At 49.3% G+C, this 21,646-nt stretch overlaps 1 protein-coding gene across 4 annotated transcripts in view; it reads left to right on the top strand.

Annotated features, from left to right (window-relative positions):
* The window catches only part of CAPZB (capping protein (actin filament) muscle Z-line, beta), a 129,383-nt gene that overhangs the window by 82,829 nt on the left and 24,908 nt on the right, over positions 1–21,646 (top strand). For all 4 annotated transcript variants that reach the window (XM_008589585.1, XM_008589593.1, XM_008589576.1 and 1 more), the window contains 2 exons: positions 5,450–5,571; positions 10,970–11,083. In XM_008589585.1, the coding sequence (XP_008587807.1) occupies positions 5,450–5,571; positions 10,970–11,083 (236 nt within the window). The remainder of the gene's footprint in view (positions 1–5,449; positions 5,572–10,969; positions 11,084–21,646) is intronic.

Below are 21,646 nucleotides of genomic sequence, written 5' to 3'. Positions count from 1 at the left end.
CCCCCCCCCCCCCCCACATCCTTCCTGTGGCCCTCTGTGCACCTGTGAGCCAGGCGAGATTATCAGTGGTGAAGGGCATAGCGTTCCTGCTTCCTGGGTGTGGTCATGCTTCGTTGTGGCAATAAAGAAATTGATGGAGCCCTGAATCTCCCCACCAGTAAGACAGCAGATACTGTCCTGGTCAGTGCAGTGTTGTTTATTATTCCATGTCACTGGGGATTAAGTCTAAATCTCCCCCAGCAGCCTGGATTGTCTGGCACCTTTGGTGTTTTCTAAACATTACTTACAAAGGCTGGTGAGCAGTTCACATGGGCAGCACCCCCTTGCCAGAAGCCCTGTTTGGCCTCACAGGAGGCAGTAGCACCAGTGTTATGCAGCTCACAGTGACCCCCTGGCTTTGTTTGGATCTGTCTTTTCACTTAAATTGCTGTGCAGACTCATGATCCATGAGACTTGATGGGATCTCTTCCACTGTCCTAAGCACTTGACAGGACTAGGGGGTTGGGGCAGGGGTTCAGACAAGTGTAGGGAAAGAGTTGCTAACTAATTGACTAGTTAGATTACAGAGATAAACTGTCTTTATTCTGGTTCCATAATATGATCTCAGAGCATGGATTTCAGCTGGCATAGACTAAGTGCCCACCGCAGCGGGTGTGATGCTGTGCTGGGTCTGGAGGGCCTGTCTTGGCCTCTGTAAGCCCGGAGCCAACACATGATGGAAAATGCTACCAAGGACAAAGTAAAATGAGAGCTAATGGCAGTATTAGAACAGCCATCTCAAAAGCATTTGGGATTCAGTTAATATCAGTGTTACTGCAAGAATTCCAAAGAATTTGACATCTTGATAAAGAAGTTAGAGTTTATACAGGGTTTTGAAGGATGGGTAAGATTTCAGAAGGGAATGGGGATAGATTGCCAGATGTAGCAAATAAAAATACATGTCCCCTGTATTTTTGGACATACTGAATACTAAAATATTATTCATTGTAGATCTGAGATTCAAATTTCGGGGCTGGCCAGTTAGCTCACTTGGTTAGAACACAGCCTTGTAACCCCAAGATCATGGGTTTGGTTCCCCATACAAGCCAGCCACCAAAAGAAAATAATGATAATAATAATGAAATTCAAATTTAACTGGCTATCCTGTTTGAGGCTACTTCAAAAAGTTTGTGGGAAAAATAGAATTAAAAGGTAGTACTTACCTTTCCATGAACTTTTGGAAGTACCCTCATAATGTATTCAGCAATCCTAAATGGGGAAGTTTTTTTTTTTTTTAAGGCGAGTCAAGTGAAGCAGTGGGAGTAGAGAAGGAACACCGCGATCTGTAACTGGTTGTGATCAATCAGTTGTAAACACCACTGCACGCGGACAGCGTAAAGGGGAAGGTTTTTAACTGGAAGAATGCAGCGCTAACCTGCGTGTTCAGCAAGCACTGAGTAGAACGGCGGGGTTGTTTAAGAGTGTTCGGGCAGAGGTGGAGGAGTGGCACAGGTGTAAGATAGGACTGGCAGGCGGTGCCAGATCATGACTGACGCTCCTTTGGCAGCTGCTCTGGTACAAGACTGTAGGCACATCACGTATTCCACAGCGCTTCTTGTTCCCCATGATGATAACTATAGCATTATTATTCAAGGACAGATTATCTTTGATCAAAAGAAACAGAGCTGATGGAAATATAACACAAAAACATGGCCCAACTCGAGAGCTTAATAGAAGGCCAGAATCGTACCTGCTTGGGTGGAGAATCAGTCAGCCATAGCAAATCCCAGATGCCTTTCACAGCAGGGCAAGTCATACACCTTGTATGAGTTCCCTGTTTTTTCTGTGCACTGCCACAATTTTTTGAGTTTCAGTTTAAATATATGTTTTTCTTTTTTTTTTTTTTTTTCCTTTTTGTCTTTTTCCGTGTCCGGCAACGGATCGCAACCCTCAGTGTCGCCCCCGTACCGGACTGGGACCGGCAATGGGATCGCAACCCTCAGTGTTGCTCTCGCGCCTTGCTCAGCCAGTGAGAGGGAACCAGTCTGTATGTGGGATCCGAACCCTCGGCGGGAGCGCCGCCGAACTTCCCAAGCGGCGCACTATCCAGTGCGCCACCGGGCCGGCCCTAGGGTGGTCTTTATCTGATGTAGCTCACCTACTGTTTCTGACAAATGAACAGCCTGGGGCTTTGCCCCCAGCTTACATGGCTAGTTTAGAGCAGAGGCTAGAATCCAGGTCTCTTAATTCTCAGTCTTGCCACCGTTGCTATGGCTCCTCATGATCATTTATTAATAAAAATGCCAGGGCTTTAATTAAGGCTCCAGTTCTCTTTAGTTGGTGCTTTCTCACCACCTCATGGTAGGATGCCTGGTTGGAACCACAAGCGAAATTGGTCGTTGGCATCCATCAGAATTTAGTTCTTGACAACAAACTCTTTTGGTAAAGATTCTTATTGCATACTAGTTTATAAATTTAAAAATGAAGTGGATTGGAGTTGGGGAGGCTCTGTGTTATAAAACTCGTCCCCTCCTCTCCTTCCTCCCTCCCAGACATATTAAGCATTTGTTGTGTGTCAGGCACTGCCATAAGCATTGGGCATATAGCAGTAGCAAGACTGAAAGTTTACATTCTTTACATGGTAAAGTTTACATTCTAGTGAGGGGAACAGATGACAAATCCGTGAACAAATAGTTCCAGTTAGTGAACGTGCTAGGAAGAAACTATTGAAATGCTTTTGATCTGTGGATTAGCCTCTTGGGTAGGAGTGAAGCCAAGCCTCTTTTAGACCAGACCCCACCATCTCATAAGCTGTCCTGTGTTGGGGGACCTAGCTGCAGGCAGCTGGACTGGTGGGAAAGGGGAAACAGCTGGCTCCAGGCAGAACTGGGGTTAAGAAGAACTGGGTTCTCAAGGACCCATTTGTGTCCAGTGCCCAAAGCAGCATAGTGAATTCAGGTGCGATCTCGGCTGGTGAGGCCATCGGAGAATAATAGACTAGAGATGGCAATTAGTCTGAAGGAGGAGAGCTGGAATATGAGCATGTCAGGTACTTACAAACACGCATGCTTTTCCCTGTGCTGGGCGCTATCCTGAATACTGAATGCACTATCTCATGTGATCCTCAAAATCACGTGGGGATCAGTACCCGAATGGAGTGCTTTTACTATTTCCACTTTACAGGTGAGGAAACCAAGTAAAGTGACTTCCCCGAGGCTATAAGGCCACTTGTAAGTAGTGAGGCCAGAAGTCTAACTTCAGAACCTATTTGCTTAGTCCCTTCTGTAATCCAGGATAAATTAGGCTGATAGTGTCAGGACTCCAGCCAGATGGAGTGGGGTTCCAGGGCAAAAGTGGGGGCCCAACAGGTAAGCCCGGGCAGCAGCCCAGCAGTATAAATGGAGATGCTTAGAAACAGGCTGTGGTGTGATGGGCACATACCTGGGTGTCCAGTGTCATTCCACTGGACCTGCGACCACATAGCAAGACCACCTCGAGATCCCAGCTGCCTTAGGTGGGAACTATGAGGCCCTCCTTTCCCCGCCACAACTTCATAGCAGGTGAAGGGCTCTGTGGCCAAAGCTGAGCAGGGTGGGGACAGGAGGGAGTTAGTTGCCACCAGAGTGTGCCTTTGGCATGCATTGTCCTTCCCTTATCTATATGTTAAACCAGAGGTCCAGAGTGGGAGGAGCAGGGTCTCTGGAGTCATCTAGCCCTGGTTTTTTTTTTTTTTTTTTTTTTTTTTTAAAAATAACCGGTAAGGGGATCTCAACCCTTGGCTTGGTGTTGTCAGCACCACGCTCAGCCAGTGAGCAAACCGGCCATCCCTATATAGGATCCGAACCCGTGGCCTTGGTGTTATCAGCACCGCACTCTACCGAGTGAGCCACGGGCCGGCCTCTAGCCCTGGTTTTGATTTCTGTCTCCACTGCTCACTTCTTGTGTGGCCCTCAGACAACTTAATGACTCTGGGCCTCCATTCTCTAATCTGTAAAATGGGTACAGTATATACCTACTTCACAGGGTATAGATTATGAGCTTTCATGTAAACAGTATGCTTTATGTAAGGGCATAGCGTAGTGGTATGTGGCAGGCACTTGGAAATGATAGGGGGGTTGATGTTATCACCAAAACTAACTTTGAAAACCACCCCTATTTGTTTGGGGGAGGGCAGGTACACAGGCAGCTGTTGCATGGAGAGACATTCAAAAAACAAACATGTTGTACCCAAGGGTTGGTGTGTGCATCTCTTAGGGTGCTGCTCCATGTGCAAGAAACCAATCATCTCACTGAAGCTAGAATTTATGTGAGTCAGAGGACGGGGTTACCATCCTTTAGTTGTGCCCGACAGCGCTTTACAAGCCGAGTTCCAGAGCTTCCTGGGGGTCAGCAGAGGGGTCCTGAGAAGCCCAGGGAGGGAGGGTGGTCTCTGGTGGTGGCGTTCCCTGATCTTGTCTTTCAATTCTGGTGAGGGCCTCCTGGAGGATCACAGGAACCACTATAGCTGTCAGCCCTCTGCTGAGCGGTTCTGCTGGTTGTCTTTGCCACATGGTTTAACTTTTCCATTGGGAAGGGTTATTGGTGCAGTTGGCAGCCACTGGCCTGGTAAATGATATGGTGGGGCCCCCAGAAACCAGGCCCATGAAACAAATAAGTCAGCACATTGAAAATATAGTATGGAAGTGACTCAAGCCTGAAGGAATCCATTTCTGAAAGTGATGCTGTTGCTTTCTGGAATATTTTGGTGGAAATTAATGTTTGAGTTGGGAGGAGGCAGCCAGTAGCCCGGTTACTAGCAGGACCATGTGTCAAAATGTGCAGCATTTGCCCTGAGAGTCAGTCCTGCCTGCCCTGACCACAGGGCCATCCTTCCAGGTGAGGCAGCCCCCCGGTGGGCCACCAGGGCCTGTACGTGGTAGAAAGCCCGTGTGAAGCTCCCTTTGCAACAGGTAGGGTTGCCTCCACGAGCTGACCTAGTAATGCTTGGCCAGGGGCCTGGAACGTATTTGAAACTCCACCCAGCGTGGGAACCTGTGGGAATTTTCCAGCATGGACGGGTTATTCTTCTCCGAGTTCTTTGGATTCCTGTGTATTTGAAATGTTTACCTTCTTCTCAGGACTTCAGCATGTACTTTGCCCACCAGAGACCAATACCAAGCATATACATACTTAAATTTATGAGACCACCCTGGCAACCAGGTAATTAAAGCTGCACACGGTTTTTGGAAGGAAGACTGTGTTGGAAATCACGCTCCACTGTAATTTAAGAACAGGTTTCTTTATAGAGGGACACAGTTGGTGTCAGACACATGTGAAAAAGAAAAGAACAGGCCCATAATGTTGGCGGGATACCAAGGGCCAGATGTTAAATATACTGACCATAGTACAGCTACAGTTATCATTAGTCAACCTGAATTCGGTGTGTTATTTTAACCACTGTTTCTACCTTTTCCCTTTTTTTTTTGGCCAGGTCCCCAGTCTATGTGAAGATCTCCTGTCTTCTGTTGACCAGCCACTGAAAATTGCCAGAGACAAAGTGGTGGGAAAGGATTACCTTTTGTGTGACTACAACAGAGACGGGGACTCCTATAGGTGAGCTCATGCCCCAGGAATGAGGCTGGCATGCCAGCCGTGCCTGGGCCAGCCATACTGCCTGGGCCAGCCATACTGCCTGCTGCGGACCACTGGATTTTGACAAGCTGGCAGCCCGTTACCTCTTCTGCCCTCCTCTTCTTTCCTGCCTTTTCTTCCCCTTTCCTGTCCTCCTCCCATCCGTTCATCCAAGCACCCAGCAGATGTTTGTGGGATGCTTCTGTAAGCATTGGAGATGCAGCAGGGAACAGAAGGCCCCCGCCCTCATGGATCTTATAGTCTAAAGGGATAGGGGCCGACCCCGTGGCGCACTCGGGAGAGTGCAGCGCTGGGAGGCAGCAGCGCTCCCGCCACAGGTTCGGATCCTATATAGGGATGGCCGGTGCACTCACTGGCTGAGCGCGGTGCGGGCGATACCAAGCCAAGGGTTGCGATCCCCTTACCGGTCACCAAAAATAAATAAATAAAATAAAGGGATAGGGATATTGTTACCAAAAACAACTGTCCCATTATAGTCACATTAAGTCCTGCAAAGGGCAGGGTACAGGGTGTGCATGTAATGGGGAACCTGAGGGTAGGGAGGGTCTCTGTGGTTAAGGGATGCTTGAATGCAGCACTGTCACATATGTAGCTCACCTTTCTTTCCATCACTGTGCTGAGGGCTGTAAATAACTAAGTTGACATTAGTCCTTGCCCTAGGTGACTGCTTAACTGGTCTCGAATAGAAGACATTCATGCAGCCAGTGCAAAGCCTGCTCAGGGTATGGGGGTAGCACAGAAGAGGTCATGTCAACTCCAGGAGGACTTCCTGAAGGAGGTGATGTCTGAGCTAGGTTTTTCAGGGTGCATTTTAAAAAAGAGTGCAAACCCCAAACCAGTCCAGTATTTCCATGATGGATTGCTGTAGTTGCTGCCTTGGAGAATGGTGGAGGAACATAGTCAGCTTTAGGCTCATTTGGAGGCCACAGAACCCAGGCATTTTGAAGCTTCAGACTAATGCTGTCTTTGGAGTGAGGAGATGAGGTGTCTGAAAAATAGAAGCAGGAAAAATTAGGAGTCAGCCAACATAGGCTCCAAACCAGCACTGATCCCGGAACTGACTTTTTTTTTTTCTTTTTAAAGATGACCGGTGGGCCGGCCCCGTGGCGCACTTGGGAGAGTGCGGTGCTGGGAACGCAGTGGCGCTCCCGCCGCGGGTTCGGATCCTATATAGGGATGGCCGGTGCGCTCACTGGCTGAGCGCGGTACAGGCGACACCAAGCCAAGGGTTGCGATCCCCTTACCGGTCAAAAAAAAAAGATGACCGGTAAGGGGATCTTAACCCTTGACTTGGTGTTGTCAGCACCACGCTCTCCCAAGTGAGCTAACTGGCCATCCCTATATAGGGATCTGAACCCATGGCCTTGGTGTTATCAGCACCACACTCTCCCAAGTGAGCCACGGGCTGGCCCTAGAACTGACTTTTTAAGAGACTAAATAACTATTTTATAACACTGTCTCATTCCTAGCTTCAAATGGAAGTTAGGTAGAGAATATCTTTTAGCCTAATCGAGGCCAGTGACTAGAGGAGAAATGGGGGAAGGTGTGAGAGTTGATGTGAGTTTTAAAGGGACAGCCCGCAGCATCTGTAGGCAGGGGGTGTGGAAGAGGAGGGGTGCAAAGGGTGGTCACAGCACCCTTGGGTCTGAGCAGCTGGAGGGTAGGAGCTGCTGTTGATTGAGGTGAGGAAGACTGGGAGGAGTTGGTCTGGGGACACTTTAAGCTTGAGATGCCTATTGGATCGAAGTGGAGATGTCAGGTAGGCTGCGGATGTACGGCCTGGAGTTCCAGGAGAGAGGTCTGGTCTGGAGACAGGACCACGAGTGTCCCAGTGTAGAGGTTTGAAACAGCCTTGATGTAGGTCAAATTCAACCCTGAAGGGCCCATTCTGCACGCGGTTGTAGGTGTGGTGTCCAGGCACAGGCCTCCTTTGGGAGCCTTGGAGAGAGAAGTGCAGTGAAGGTGGTGAGTGGTCTGACAGGCCAGGGAGCACATCGCCATGGGGAAGCGTCCTCTCCAGGTGTGGGGTTCAGGGAAGACTTCCTGGAAAAAGTGGTCCTTCAGCCGCTCTTACTTTACGTCATTATTGTACACTGTTTCTTCTTTCTCCCTGAAAACTCCAGCTTGCTGTGTATGGCAGCTGTTCTGGGGAGCCAGTGGAAGGGTGGATCAGCGTCCACGTCCATGCGCAGGCAAGGCCCTCAAGGACGTGGTGCCTCCAGCCCCTCCAGGCTGCCCTGCCAGCCCTGCCAGCCCTGCCTGCATTCCCGGCACCACAGAGGGCTCTGGGGCTTCTCAGGCCTTCAGAGGGGAGCCTGGGGTGTCAGGGCAGAGCTCCTACCTTTCCTTTCTTCCCTCCTCGAAATGAAACTTCAAGGTCTTCTGATTTTCTCCACACATTTCCATCCTAACTGTGCTTGATCGTTTGCTTAAATAAGATCCTTATGGCGTGACCGTTGCCAGCAGCACTGTTTGAAACCTGTTAGCTGAGACAAAAAGCCTTCTCGGAGGGAAATGAAAGGCCTGACTTTTGAAATCTAAGCGTTTCTGTCCATCTGTCTTTTTTCAAATGGCCTCCATTTAAGCTCTTAAATGTGTTCTGAGTGCCCCTTCCACTAAGAATATGCTGGGTAATGTTATGATTTTTCCCCCAGCTACAATTACCCCGGCTCCAGGACTAACAGCTTGAAATGTTGTTGTCTGTGAGCCAGGAGAAATGTGAGTTACAGGCTTCTTGAAAATTCCAGGCCCCCAGTCTGAGATGGGCTCTTGTGTCTAATCAGGTTGCCTTTAAATGAAGGCTGGTTGGGTTGGGTCTGCAAGGCCTGCAGGAAGGCAATGGTCTTAAATGTGGAAAACGTCAGCTTATGCATGTGCCAAAGGGAACACACGTCCACACTCTCAGGCTCTTGTCCACTCCCCTTGGCGAGTGGAGGAGCCAGACCTTCTTTACAGATGAACGGTGGTAGCGACAGCACCCTTCAATTGTGCCTTTATCTCTGAGGTCTGGTGAGAACCCTTCATTGTGGTTTTGGATTTTTTTGTTGTTGTTGTTGTTTTGGGTTTTTTAAACATTTACTTGTACGCAGTTTGGTACAGTGTGTTGTTTCAATACACGCATATACTGTTTGGGCTTTTTGGTTTTGTTTTTTTTTAATGCTTAGGTGTCCCTCAGCAGAAAAAAACCAACTTGCTCCATGTCTGTTGGTTTGGAGGACTACCAGCAGAATTCCTCTGGGGCCTTCTCTCCTCATCCCAAGCTGTATGGTCTCAGTCCATCAACAGCATCCACTGAACACTTACTCTGTGCTGGGCACTAGGGGGTAGGAGGGAACAGCACAGGTTCTCTTCTCTCAAAGGCCTCGTGCTGTCTAGGGGAAGGGAAGGGTGAGAATATTACAGGTGTAAGGACTGACGTTTGTATGGCAGTGAGGGGCAGGAGGAGGGAGTGGTTACTTCTGCTTTGGGGGGGACAGAATGCAAGAATTTATTCATTCTTTGAACTACAATTTTTTAAATGAGTACATGGTTGAGTGCAGGCACTGTTCCAGGTGCTGAGCAACCAGTAGAGAACAAGACAGAAAAGGCTCTTGCCCTCTTGGAGGTGAGGTTGTAGAGTTGGCTATCTAAATTTGAATTAATTCAAATTAAATAAAATGGAAAATTTAGTCTCCAAGTTGTACTCACCACGTTTCAGGTATTCAGTAGCCACACGCTGCTTTCCATCACTGCAGAAAGTTCTATCGGGCAGGTTGCTTCAGAGGGATGACCAGGACTAGGTCCGAGAACTGGCAGGGCAGTCCCCACATGCTCAGGAAGGGACAGGCCTCTGGGGAGAACAGGAGGGCTCCCGGTGTTGGCAACCACACCTGTGTTCCAGGCCACTTGGGGTCCCAGTGTGTTCAGAGTTTCTTTCCCATGGTGTGTGCATGGCCCAGTGTGACCACAAGAGCTGGCTGCAGGGAGTGTCTCACTCTATTCTTGAAGAGTTTCTACCAGCACTGTGGTGAGTGGGGGAAATGGCCGGTTTGGAAAGAAGGGTTTCAAAGGTTTCTTCTGCTTTGGGGTGGTCAGTAGTAACTGCTCCCTGGAGACCCTATTGGTACACCAAACACAGCATCTGTTCCCCTACTTACCCTTTGTGGACCAGCTTTCGAGAAAGCGAGGACCTCTGAGGGCAGCTGGAGGAAGAGGTCATGTAGCTCACTCTGGATCCATACTTGACATGACTTAATTGCCTGGTGGGGTGTTGGTTTCTGAGAAGAAAGACGTCTGCGCACAGAGTTCGTTAAAACTGGATGGGGTTCAGGGTATGGTGATAATACCTTTTTTTTCATATCATCAATCCCCAAATGAAAGGTTCTTTTGAGCCTTCAGTCATGGGAAAGTTTGTTGTCAGCAGGGGAAAGGCTTTGTGGGTTTCCGCCAGTGGAAACATCAAGGTGTTTACACCAAGAGTGTAGAGGACTTTTTCTGAATTCCATATTGTCTTCTCCTTCTCTTTTTCATTTTTCTCTCACCTTTAAATTTTACTTCTTTGAACACTCAGCCCTCTGAACCTCACCTGCAGGAATTAATGAATAGAGATTTTCCTTATAACCCCTTTCCAGTTCTCTGTCATTAAATGTCTTCCTGATGTGGCAAAACACAGTTTAAGAAGTGCAGCAAGTCTTTGGGCAGCAAAAAGTGAGGCTGGTTCTCATTACTTAGCAGTCTGTATGTGTGCCTAGCCCTTGGATGTTGGAAAAGGTATCTTTTGTTCACATGGAGAACTTGATCGCTCAGGTTTTCTAGTGTAATCTTCTGTGTCTCTTGCCTGTGGAGCTGTCTATTGCCTGCCTCTGTAAGTCACAGCTCTCTTACTACTTACTGTGTCAGAAGTTCTTTGGAGTAAAAGTTTATCTAGAGCCACCAGCAAGTCAGGGAGGAGAGAGGGGCATCCATTGATCAATACGATAGTAAACACAGAGGAAACTTAGAAAATGGGGAAGAAAGAACTAACATTTCTTGAACACTTGCTGTCTGTCAGCCTCTGGTCTGGGCACTTGATGTACTTTTCTCCTTTGCTCCCCGCAACAGCCCTGTGGGTAGCAAATAGGGAGGCTCAGGGAGTTAAGACACTTGCCAAAAGTGCGCTGCTGGAGAGAGCTGGAGCCCGGGGCACATACCCTAGTCTACCTGCATCTGAGCCCTTCCTCTGCAGACCTCCAGAAAGCCCTGTTTGTTGCCAGGGCCTAGGAAGATCTTTGCTGTAGCTAGTGGTTTTGCCTCTGAAATTTCAGACAGCTCGGGCTCATTGCTCACAGGCCACATCACCGTGAAATGATTTGTGTTACCTACTTCTCCTTCCTTCCCTCAGGTCACCATGGAGTAACAAGTATGACCCTCCTTTGGAAGATGGGGCCATGCCATCTGCTCGGCTGAGAAAGCTGGAGGTGGAAGCCAACAATGCCTTTGACCAGTATCGAGACTTGTGAGTTCCTTACCGTCTGTATACTTTAGTTCTTGTGATCTCGATAGGTAAATCCTAAATGAGAATGTGACTAGGCCAAGGAGTCTCCCTTGAATCTATTATCAGTTTATTTAACTAACTAAAATTCTGAACCACCCATAGCAGGGTGTGGGGCACTAGTTTGATAGCTGGGTCAGTTATGGGGTGAGTTGGTCACAGAATGCTGCTATGCAGCACCTGCATTGTGTAAGACATGGTGCTGGATACTTCATACACATTGTCTCAAAGCTTCACCAACACAACAATTGTGTTAGTCCCCATTTCTCAGATGAAGAAATGAAGGCTCAGAAGGAGTAAGCTGTCTGCCCAAGACAAGAGGCAGAGCCAGGAGTGAAACTGAGGTCCACCTCCCTCCAAAGGCCCCTCTGTTTTTACTGCATCACACACTCAGTTCTGACCTGGAGCTCAGGGGTGCCTGCCTCCAGGACAGGGACGAGTCCAGGTCCTTACACAGTGGACCTTGGCAGCTTCCGTCCATCCAACATTTTGCTGAATCCTGAGTTGTTTGGGGCCACAGCCTCTGCCTTAAGAAAGTGTATTTCCTAGGTCTGTTTAGATTTTTTTCTGCTCCCACCACCATACCACCAAGAAGAACGGTCACTTGATAGATCAGTCTTACAAGAAAAAGCTCCAGAGAAGGTTATCCTCTGAAGTAATTTTTATAATCAATAGAATCTCATTTTAAATTAAGTTCTATACTGAAATTATAACAAAACTGTAAAATATGCAGTACTAATTCAGTGATTTAGGAGTCGGCAGACTCTTTTCTGTAAAGGTCCAGATAGTAACATTTTAGGCTTTGCAGACAACAAAAGGTTATTCATTGTTTCTTTCTTTTTTTTTTTTTTCATATAACCCTTTAAAAATGTAAAATTCACCTCTTGAGCCTTGAGGTGGATGGGATTTCAGTGTATAGTGGAGGTGATTTCAGTGTATAGTTTGCCCACCCGTGGTCTAAGATATAGGCAAGAAAATAGAAATAAGAAGCAAAGCATCTGAACAATTGGCAGAAAGCTGGTGCTTTTGAACTTAAGCCTAAGAGGTGCAGGTCTCCCCTTTGCAGACAGTTGGAGTGGTTTTCTAGTTCATAGCACTTTGCTGTAACACATTTAATAAAGAATTTCTTTTAGATGCTGGTTTGGGGGCTGGCTGGTTTGCTCAGTTGGTTGGAGCGCAGTGTTATAACACCAAGGTCAAGGGTTTGGATCCCTGTACCAGCCAGCTGCCAAAAAAAAAAGGCTGGTTTAGGAGAAGTGACACTTCTCGTTCTGACACACAGACAAAAAAAACCCACAACGCTTAAGCAGATGAGTGAAATACTTGTACTAAAGCATAGTTCTAAGGAAGCCATGAAAAATAGCCCTGAACATTTCAGTAGCATCACCGTATAATATGGCTTTATCTTCAGTATCTATTATATGCCAATATTTTACATACATTAGCTTTAATTAATCCTTATAAGAACCTCTGGAGAAGATGGTTTTGTTCCTTTTTTTTAAACACTTGAAGAAACAGGTTCTAATAGGCTAAATTACTCACACAAGACCACAGGACACGGAGGCAAAAAGCTAGGGTTTGAATCCACATTTGCCTGAAATTTCCACAAATTGTTGATTTTCACAGTTAAAATGTTTCAGTGTTTAAAGGTTCTTACAGCTAGAACTTTGCCCTATTATAGAATAATTGCTTCCCCAACAATGCTAAAAAGTTGGCTCATTGCTCTATTGTGATATATTTATAGTTGTTTTTTACTGTCTTTTACCTAGCCATTTGGTAAGAAGCCAGTCCAGCAATTTCACATGAATGCCCAGTTGGAATCAGTTTTGTATCGAAGTAATAATATTGATAATGAAATAGCAGTAGCGCTGATAACTGTTACTAATAAGTGACTGTGTGAAATGCCCCATAGACCTCTCTGTCTCATTCAGTCTTCGGAACAACCCTGTGAGAGAGGATTATCCCCTTTTACAAATGAGTTGGCAGCTTCAGAAAGGTGAAGTAACTTACCCACGTTCATACAACCAGTGAGTGGTGGAACAGGGATGTGAAACCATCTGTATCTAGCTCCAGCAGCCAAAGTTTTTCATTTATTCCACAGACCCTTGAGCACCTACCATAAACCAGGTGCTCGCTAAGTACTGGGCACATGGCCTTGCATGTGGCAGACAAGGGCCCTGCACTCATGGTGCTTCCATCGTGGAAAGACGAACAGTAGGCAAGTGAACAAGTCACTGCTGGTGGGAGAGTGACGGGGAGCGACTCGCTGCTTTAGTAGAGCTGTTTGGGAAGACAACACTCACTGTGGCCTGACCTCCAAAGGGGCCAGTGTCTCCAGGCAGGGATGAGCTCAGCCTGTTTGAGGCCCACAGACTGCTGGCCCCAGTGTGCACCCACAGGCCTCTGTTCCCAGCAAGTGCATGCCTTCAGTCTCTGTGAAACTGGTAGCTTTGTCGGCAACTTGGGCATGTTTGGCCTCTTATGTGTCTTTGTGAGTTCCTCAGGGGCCATCTGGGAATATGCCAGGAGTACAGCCTGACCTCAGCCAGGCTTGCATGTGGAGGTAGGAGTTCCCTTTTTAGAGTGTTTCCTGGATTTCCACCACCCAGGGAGCCAGCCCCCCTGCACCCTTCTGAGCCTGGGGAGCCGGCCCCCCCTGCACCCTTCTCCTGAGCCTGGGGAGGTGGCCCTGCCTCACCTTCTTTCATTCTGTTAGAGGCTGCACTCAGTGTTTGTTTATTGGCCTACATGTTTACATTTGGAGGGAAAGGGTGACTCTCATTTTTTACAGACTTACATGTTTGGGTTGTTATTTTATTAATGAAGTGATTCAGACATGTTGCCTTATGCTGCCATTTAGGGGAAGAGGTCACTTTCATGTTCGACTTCTACTTCCCTTTTTCTCCCTTCTCATCTCATCGTTTACGTAGATGAGGGCACAGTGTGTTTGCCTTCTGGTGGGGGTCGGGGGCTTGATTAGCCTGTCATCATGAGCATTTCCCCATTATCACTAAAAACTCTTCAAAATAATTGCATCATCCTTACAATAACTATAGGATAAGTGGGAATTATCCTACTTAACAGATGATGAAACTGAGGCTCAGAGAAGTATTTAAGGTAGTTAGCACAGCTTGAAAGCAGCAAGAGCTGGGATTCTTACCCTAGGGCTAACTCTACGTTGCCTCCTGTAAAGGCTTCCTATGCCCAGGAAAATGTTCATTTTTAAGGTGACTTTTAACTCTGAATGATCTGTGTCTCCCTCCTAACCCCCTCTAGCCCCTACCGCCTCTGAATGGTCCGTATTTCTCTGTGCATTTGACTTTGCCTACACTCTTCTCTGAAGGCGAACTGATGCAGGGAAATTGGGAGAGAGGGATGACGGGATGGCCCCCTGCCCCCAGCAGGGATTGAACTGGACAATGCAGACCCTGAGGTTCTGTGATAGTTTGTAATGGTGAGTTCCAGACCCAGAGGATGCTGTGCTGGCCCCAGCACGTCTGTGTGCCACTTACAAGGAGAAAGAGAATACCAGGCCCTGGTGGGACCCTCACAGCAGGGAGGAGGCCCTTCCCCCCTTGCATGTGTGAGGCAGCAAGGCCAGGTTCTCCCACGTGACAGGGACCACAGGCCACCAGAGGGGTTGGCAGTTGGAGCCATCATCTGGGGCACCAGAGGCATCAGTTTCAAACCACCCAGTGTTATCAGAGTGTACCAAGGAACACTCTCTCCTGAGACCATATGTGAGGATCGTTTTCCCAGCTGGACCACACATGATGAACCAATCCATTTCGGTCTAAAAATTATGAAAACAAATCTTTTTTCTTTTTCTTTTTGAAAAATTTTGGTGCATTGCTGAGCTCTAGAACTTCTTATTCTCAGAGTGCCTTGTGAGGTTGTTGGTGGCCGTGTCAGTGACGTGGAGGTGCCTGGAACCTGAGCTCTTTTCCCCGTGGTTTTGGAGCAGAGGGGAGTCAGCTAGGATGCCTTGTCTCTTGGTAGGGACCAGATTGTTCCATGGGGTGGAGGGATAGTGGGCCATTCCTTTCTCTTTATCCTTCATCCCTGCCTCTCCCCCATGTAGGCCCGTTCCCATGGAAAGACTCATTTGTTGTCACCCCCGTGAATAAAGCCACAGAGCTCTTCCATGGATCCTTCCACCTGTCTTCCTTTCACATAGGCAGACAGGCTCAGGCAAGGGCAACCCTGTGAGAGGGGACATCCACCCAGTGCTGCTTCATGTCTGCTGGCTTTGGTCATTCTAAGCTGCTGCATGAGGGGCCAGGAAGGTGGCCTGCATCCTGGACCTGGTGAGAGATGCCTGGGGCCTCTGGCAGAACCACCTGCCAGAAGGAAAGGGAGTGGCGGAAGAAGCTGCCACCTTGAGAGCAGGAAAGGTGCACTGTTGTGCACAGGAAGGCTGGGTGAGGAAGGCTACCATTTCCAGGGCGCCCACTCCAAACCAGAGCTTGGCCTGCACCCCACTGTGGTTGGGGAGTATAAAGAGCACACCCATCCCCCAATGACCTCGGCTGTTTCCAAGTTCTTGGATGCTGATGACTCGCAGAGTTAAGACTGTGTTGGCCTACAGTCTGGCCACATCAGGGCTCAGGGTCCTCTTGGGGAGAACTCTGCTGCAGTGAACTTTCGGGAGCTGCTTGTTCTGTGGACTCATGGAGGGAATGGCCCTGGCTCTGTACTGGGAAGGCCACATGGGACTTTGCACACACAGACTGTTTGTCATCATCTGGAGTGCTGCAGAAATGAGCAACCCCCCCAAAAAAAACAAACAGGAAAAAGAGGCCTTGGATGCCCTTTCCTGCCACTCCCCCCACTGCATCCCTCAGTCCCCCATTGGCTCGTGCCTTAAGACTGAAGTTGCTGTCTATGGGCAGACATGGCTCCAGCAAGCACTGGCAGCATGTGTGTGTGGTCAAATAAAGCTCCCGTTCCCCTCCCCCTTCATTTTTTTGTTAAGTCCATTAACCTTGTTGTTCCTCCTTGAGGCTCTTCTTAAAAAGAGGAGTGGAGGGCCGGCCCGTGGCTCACTCGGGAGAGTATGGTGCTGATAACACCAAGGCCCCGGGTTCGGATCCCATATAGGGATGGCCGGTTGGCTCACTGGGTGAGCGTGGTGCTGACAACACCAAGTCAAGGGTAAAGATCCCCTTACCGGTCATCTTTTTTTAAAAAAAAAAGAGTGGAAAGAGGCCTCGAGAAAGAATGAGAGCACTAGAGACCTGGAGCTGAAACGTGACCCAGGCCAGGCAGCCTGCAGCCTGCACCAGCCCTTCCAGAGAGGGAGTGCTTACTGTCCCCAGAGGCTCCCCTCCACCACCAGAGATGAAATCTTGTTCATTAGATCCTGAGCGAAAGACTTGGATTCTGTCTTCAGGCCCTGGGCTTTGATCCCTAGGTCTGTAAAGGCTTTGACTTTGCAGGGAATTGGAATTAATCATCAGCACATGGAATCAGTATGGCCAGAGGGATGGAGCTGGGGCCAGGGGACAGGCTGACTGGCAGGCCTTTCTGGCTTGTAACTCCTTTGGGATGTGGCATCCCTTTCTTCCCTGGCCTGTGCACAGCCTTCCTCAATCATGGATTAAAAGGGCCAGCAGTTGGGCGTGTGACTTTTTCCCCAAGGTCGGCAGAAGGGAGCTGAGCCGTGTGTCCTGTGTGATTCCCTTGGAAGCCCATTGGTTCCTGGTTTACCCTGCTCCTCTGTGCTTCCCTGCTGCACTCTAACCCTCCAGCTCCACCCACATTGGTCAGTTACCTTCTTTGCCATCCCCAGGGGCAGGAAGGGATTGTAATAGTACTTACCTCCATGATAACCTACCCAAAGAACATCGTTTTTAGATTAAAAGAGTCAGTTTGCTGAAAATGCTTAAGAAATGACAGGCACATTCTGCTAGAGTGCTGAGGCTGGGGAAAGCATTATCTACTCTCAGGCTGTCTTACATTTCATCCCTTCCCTTCCCCAGCCTTCCCACTCTGGTCCTCAACATCTAGACTGTCCTTATTCCTCTCTACTATGTCCCAGGATGGTTTTCTACCTCTAACTAATGGGCCCGGCTCAGTCCAGGAAAGGTCATTAGAACTGAGCCCTGGGCAAGTAGTGGTAGGTTGCAGAGGGGCCAGCTCGTGGGCAGCTGGCTCGTGGGCTCACTTCACATTCTTTCCCGGCAGAGTTGACTCTGCTTTTTTTAGACCCAAGCCTTGTAGAGCTCATCAGTCACAAAACCTCATCACTTGACCTAAGTGATCCATCTTTCTTGGGAGAGACTTAGAAGTGAAGCCTTCGATGTAGAGTAAGCACTCGCAGCTGCCAGGGAAATGTCCTGTTGGTGCTGTGAGCTGCCGGTTGGCTGCCATGAGCCCCATGATGAGCACTTCAAGTTTTCAGGTTCCCAGAGAAGACGGGAAGCTGGCCCTGCCCGAGCTTTCACGCTGGGTCTCGCCCTTGCCTCTGTCGGCTGGGTTCTGCCCGAGACCAGATGTTCTACCCAAAGGGGCTGGCACCGCCTTCTCCCAAAGATGATTACTCCCATCTGCTCCAGACATCTCGCCCGTGCTGCGCAAGCCTTGGCTCTTGGCTTGGAGCAGATCATACCTTCAAACATGCGGTTGCAATTTATTGGCCTTATAAGTTAATTTTAGTGGGTGTGCAATTGATTGAAATCAAAGCCTAATGAAGGCCAGGGTCTGGGGCTTGGAGGAGTCAGGCGGGTAGGCTTTGTGTGTTCTTCCTCGCTTCACGTCTGAGCTAATCTTCAAAGCTTCAATTAGCTTTTCTAATCAGCCCTCCTTGTCTGGGAGAGGTTTACAGAGTGAAACAAGGCTGGTGTCCCTGCGGCAGTCCCAAGTGCAAGGGCCTCTCGGAGTGGCCAGAGCACTGCTTACCCCTAGGAGTGGGCTCCCACTCCTCTCCTCCATCTGGGCCATTTTAGAATTGTGGTTGTTTCCGCTCCTTCCTTCTATTCTTAGTCCCTCTGGTCAGATGACATTTGAGCAGCACTGGCCCAGGAAGGGCAGGACATTCATATCTGGGTGGAAAAAGTTTGTTGTCTCGGTTTCCTGGGTCCTTGAAACTGCATGTTCTTAGCTGCTCTCCCAGCCCCTGGGTCCCTTTCTCTGTATATGAGCACTGAGCCTGAGGAATTCTAGGGTTTCGGTCGTGTTGGGAATTGCAGATGGCAGGGGGAGAGTTTTTGAGGAAATAGGGTGGGAGTATGGGGAGCAGGTAACAGATGCTGGGTGGGGTGTGCCAGAGGCGCAGAGACCTCCCAGCAGAAGCCTCTGACCCCCATGTGGAGTCTGAGGCCAGGCCACAGAATGGCGAGGACCTTGGTTTGAAAGAAATTTGGACTTGATTCTGCCTTTGCTGGCTGGCTCACTCTGGGGGAGTAAGTTAACTTCTCTGAGCCCCTGCCCATCCTGTGGGGCGTGGAGTTGGGGGGGGGGGCTCCTGCTGCATGGGCTCCTTGCCTTCACTCAGCAGCCTTCCAGCTGCTGGGGTGACGGGGCTGTTTTAGTTGTGCGACAGCCAGCTGTGTGGGTGTGTTACACTCTGTGTACTTACATTTGTGGACGTGGGGCTGTTTGGGTGGCAGACTCAGTGAGATCGCAGGCTGTGGGACATCACTGGCCACGCTAGACAGCTGTGCATTCTGATCATGGCTCTGCCACCACCCACAGGAAGGCCTCGAGTGAATGCTGTTTTGAACATGGAATTAATAATTCCTGCTCAGTCCTCCTCATCAGGGCACAGTGATGACACATGAAGACGCTGTTGTGAGTGGAGAGAGTACCCAGAGTCTTTCAGCTAGTATTTCCTAAGAACCCGCTAGGGGTGGTGCCGAGCACTGGGGGTACCCCTGCCCCTCACGCAGCTCACAGGAGCAAGTGCACAGATGAACCAGACACTGGCACAATCAGATAAATGCCGTGAAGGAATAAAGTCCAGGTACTGAGGTAGGGAAGAGAACGGGGCCAGCCTCAGATAAAGCCAGCCAAGGAAGGATCTGTGGATTGATTACGGTAGCTTTTCCCTTATGCGGAAGAGTTAGCCAAGCAGGCCTGAGACTGCTGTCCTTCAAAAGGCCTGCTGGCAAGGTGGGCCCTTGACTGGCATCTGGGACTGGGATTTCAGGACGGTTCGCACCATTCCCTGATAGGAATGGCTCACGGTGCATAAGTATGTGTACAAACAGTGCAGTTTGTGCTGAATTCCTGCTTTCCTTCTGGCAGTCTGAAATATTAATGTGTGCTGGGTAGAGGGTGCTTACCAGTGAAACCCCGGGCGCCAGGTCTCTAGCAAGCTTCCCTGGTAGACAGCAGCACTCCACACGTGTTGTCACAGCTATTGCTGGGAGAATTGAGCACATCCTGTGTGACTCCACTGAGAGAGCTTTGCCTGGTTTCTCCAGACTTCGCCCCATATGCCTTTTCCCTTGGCTGGTTCTACTCGGTGTCCTTTTACTGTAACAGGTTCTGGCCAAGAGTACAACTCTGAGTCCTTCCTACAAATCATCGAACCTCAGGTGGTCTTGGGGACCCCAGGCACAGCCACATAACGTGGCGGGGAAGGACAGTCAAGGCAGTGCTCAGAGCAGTAGGAATCGCATGGGCACAGTCCTGAGGTGGGTCCAGGGTGGTCATGGTCAGAGCGAAGGCAGGAGCAGGCTGGGGGCAGTGGGGAGAGGCGCCCAGGCCTGTGAGCATATCGGGAGGAGTCTGAAGGGTTCCAGAGGTATGAAAGCTCAGACATGCATCCTGAGGAATTTCCTCTGGAAACAGTTTGGAGGCTGGACTGGAGAGGCTAGAAGTGGCGAGATCCTGACCAGTTATTTCAGAGCTTAGGGCTCCTTTCTTTCCTCTGGCTGAGTAAGATCTGTAGTTCAAGGATTCCCAGAGCTTTCCACTGCCAGAAACGAACAGGCCAAATTACCTTCGGTCCCTGGGGTCAGAGCACCACTGGAGGTGGGTGAAAGCAGGGAGCAGAGTAAGCGTACAGTGATGGAGGGTGGGCCATCTGGTTTGGCACAGCCACCTTCATTCCCTGCCCCTTCAGATAGGTCTGTGTTTTTTCCTTGCCTACCTGCCCAGAGGTAGGACCTTTTCCCCAATTTAGAGGTCTCCAGAAGAATCCTGGGACGGGCACCATCTGCTGCACATCTTGTGTTCCAGGGACAGCAGGGTAAAGACAGGGAAGTTGTCTCTGGTTTTCAGCTCATCGGCAGCATAATTAGCATTGGCTTTTTAACATACATTATTTGTATCTTCAGCCATGCATGCAGAGGGCCTCTGCAGACCTGCCGTGCCTGCTGTGGGACTCTGGCTTGCCACAGCCTTGGGCTTGTGTGAAAATACTGGAAGCAGTTAATGGGGAAAACCACGCTCCCCTCTGTTGGGTTGTTTAGTAGAATAGGGAGACAGGTTGAGGGAAGCCCTCTCAGTTTTTGGAGGTTGTAGAGCTGCTTCCTGCTCTTGCAGGATGAGTTTCAGCTCTCTCCTGGCCACTACTCTTAAGTGGGGGCATCTGCAGCAGTTTCTAGAGCCCTAAAGAGTGGGTTTAGATGGACTTGCATGTTGCTTCCCATTCTGGGGAGTAGTGATGGGAGCATCCACTGCGGGTCCTCTTCATGTGGCATCTGAAGGCTACAGTCCAGGGTTTGGCTGCCTTGGCATCCGCTGTCTGATTTTCATCTGTTAAAAGAAAGCTAAATGGAAAACGGGAGTGTGCGGAAAACAAGTTCGTTTATAAACACGATCCCTCAAGTCAGTATCAGGGACTCTGACTCCTCCAGAATTCTTGGGTTCCTATAACCATATGGTGCAGTCATGCATTGGTTGGCACAGTTCCGCATGCTGGGACCAGCTTCCTTCCGTGGTCAGGCTCCTTCAACCTGCAGAGACATGTGCTCCTCTGGCTAACCTGCCTCCCCTCTTGCGAGCTGGAAAGCTGCATTGGGGAGAGGTCTCAAGGATAAGGTGGTCTTACAGAGGCTCGGCCAGTGGTCCTCCAGCTGCCTCATTGAGGCAGAAGACTCTTCTTTCCAGAATTCCCAATGCAGAGTTCTCAGTGGTGTGCCCCAGAGTCCTGGCCACCCAGCGGGCTCCACCTCGTTCTCCACCTTGAGGCAGCATTGATCGCAGTGGCGTGGTTTCGTGCATGCACTTAACTTGCAGGCTGAGCCTCTCCTGTGCTCCATGTGATACCTCCACCACAGCTGGATGTCTCAGTGTGGCCAGGCAACCTGGCTTAGGGACAGAGCACAGGCTCTGGGGCCAGGCATATGAGTCATCTCATCCCAGCTCCCCACTTCTCAACTCTGTGACTTGGGCACCATCTTTTCTTTCTCTGGGTTACAGTTTCTTAACTGTAAAATAATGTATGCAGAGCCCTGGACACAGAATGGATTCTCAAAAATGACAGCTTTGGATGATAGTGATGACTCTGAAACCCCAGAACATCTTGGCTGTTGACGTTCTTATGAGGTGGGCTAAGCAGAGCTGGCAGTATTTTCA

The sequence above is a fragment of the Galeopterus variegatus genome, unplaced genomic scaffold (genome assembly GCF_000696425.1).
Source record: "Galeopterus variegatus unplaced genomic scaffold, G_variegatus-3.0.2 Scaffold137, whole genome shotgun sequence".
Taxonomy (NCBI): Eukaryota; Metazoa; Chordata; class Mammalia; order Dermoptera; family Cynocephalidae; genus Galeopterus; species Galeopterus variegatus.
This window is presented reverse-complemented; position numbering and strand designations above follow the sequence as displayed.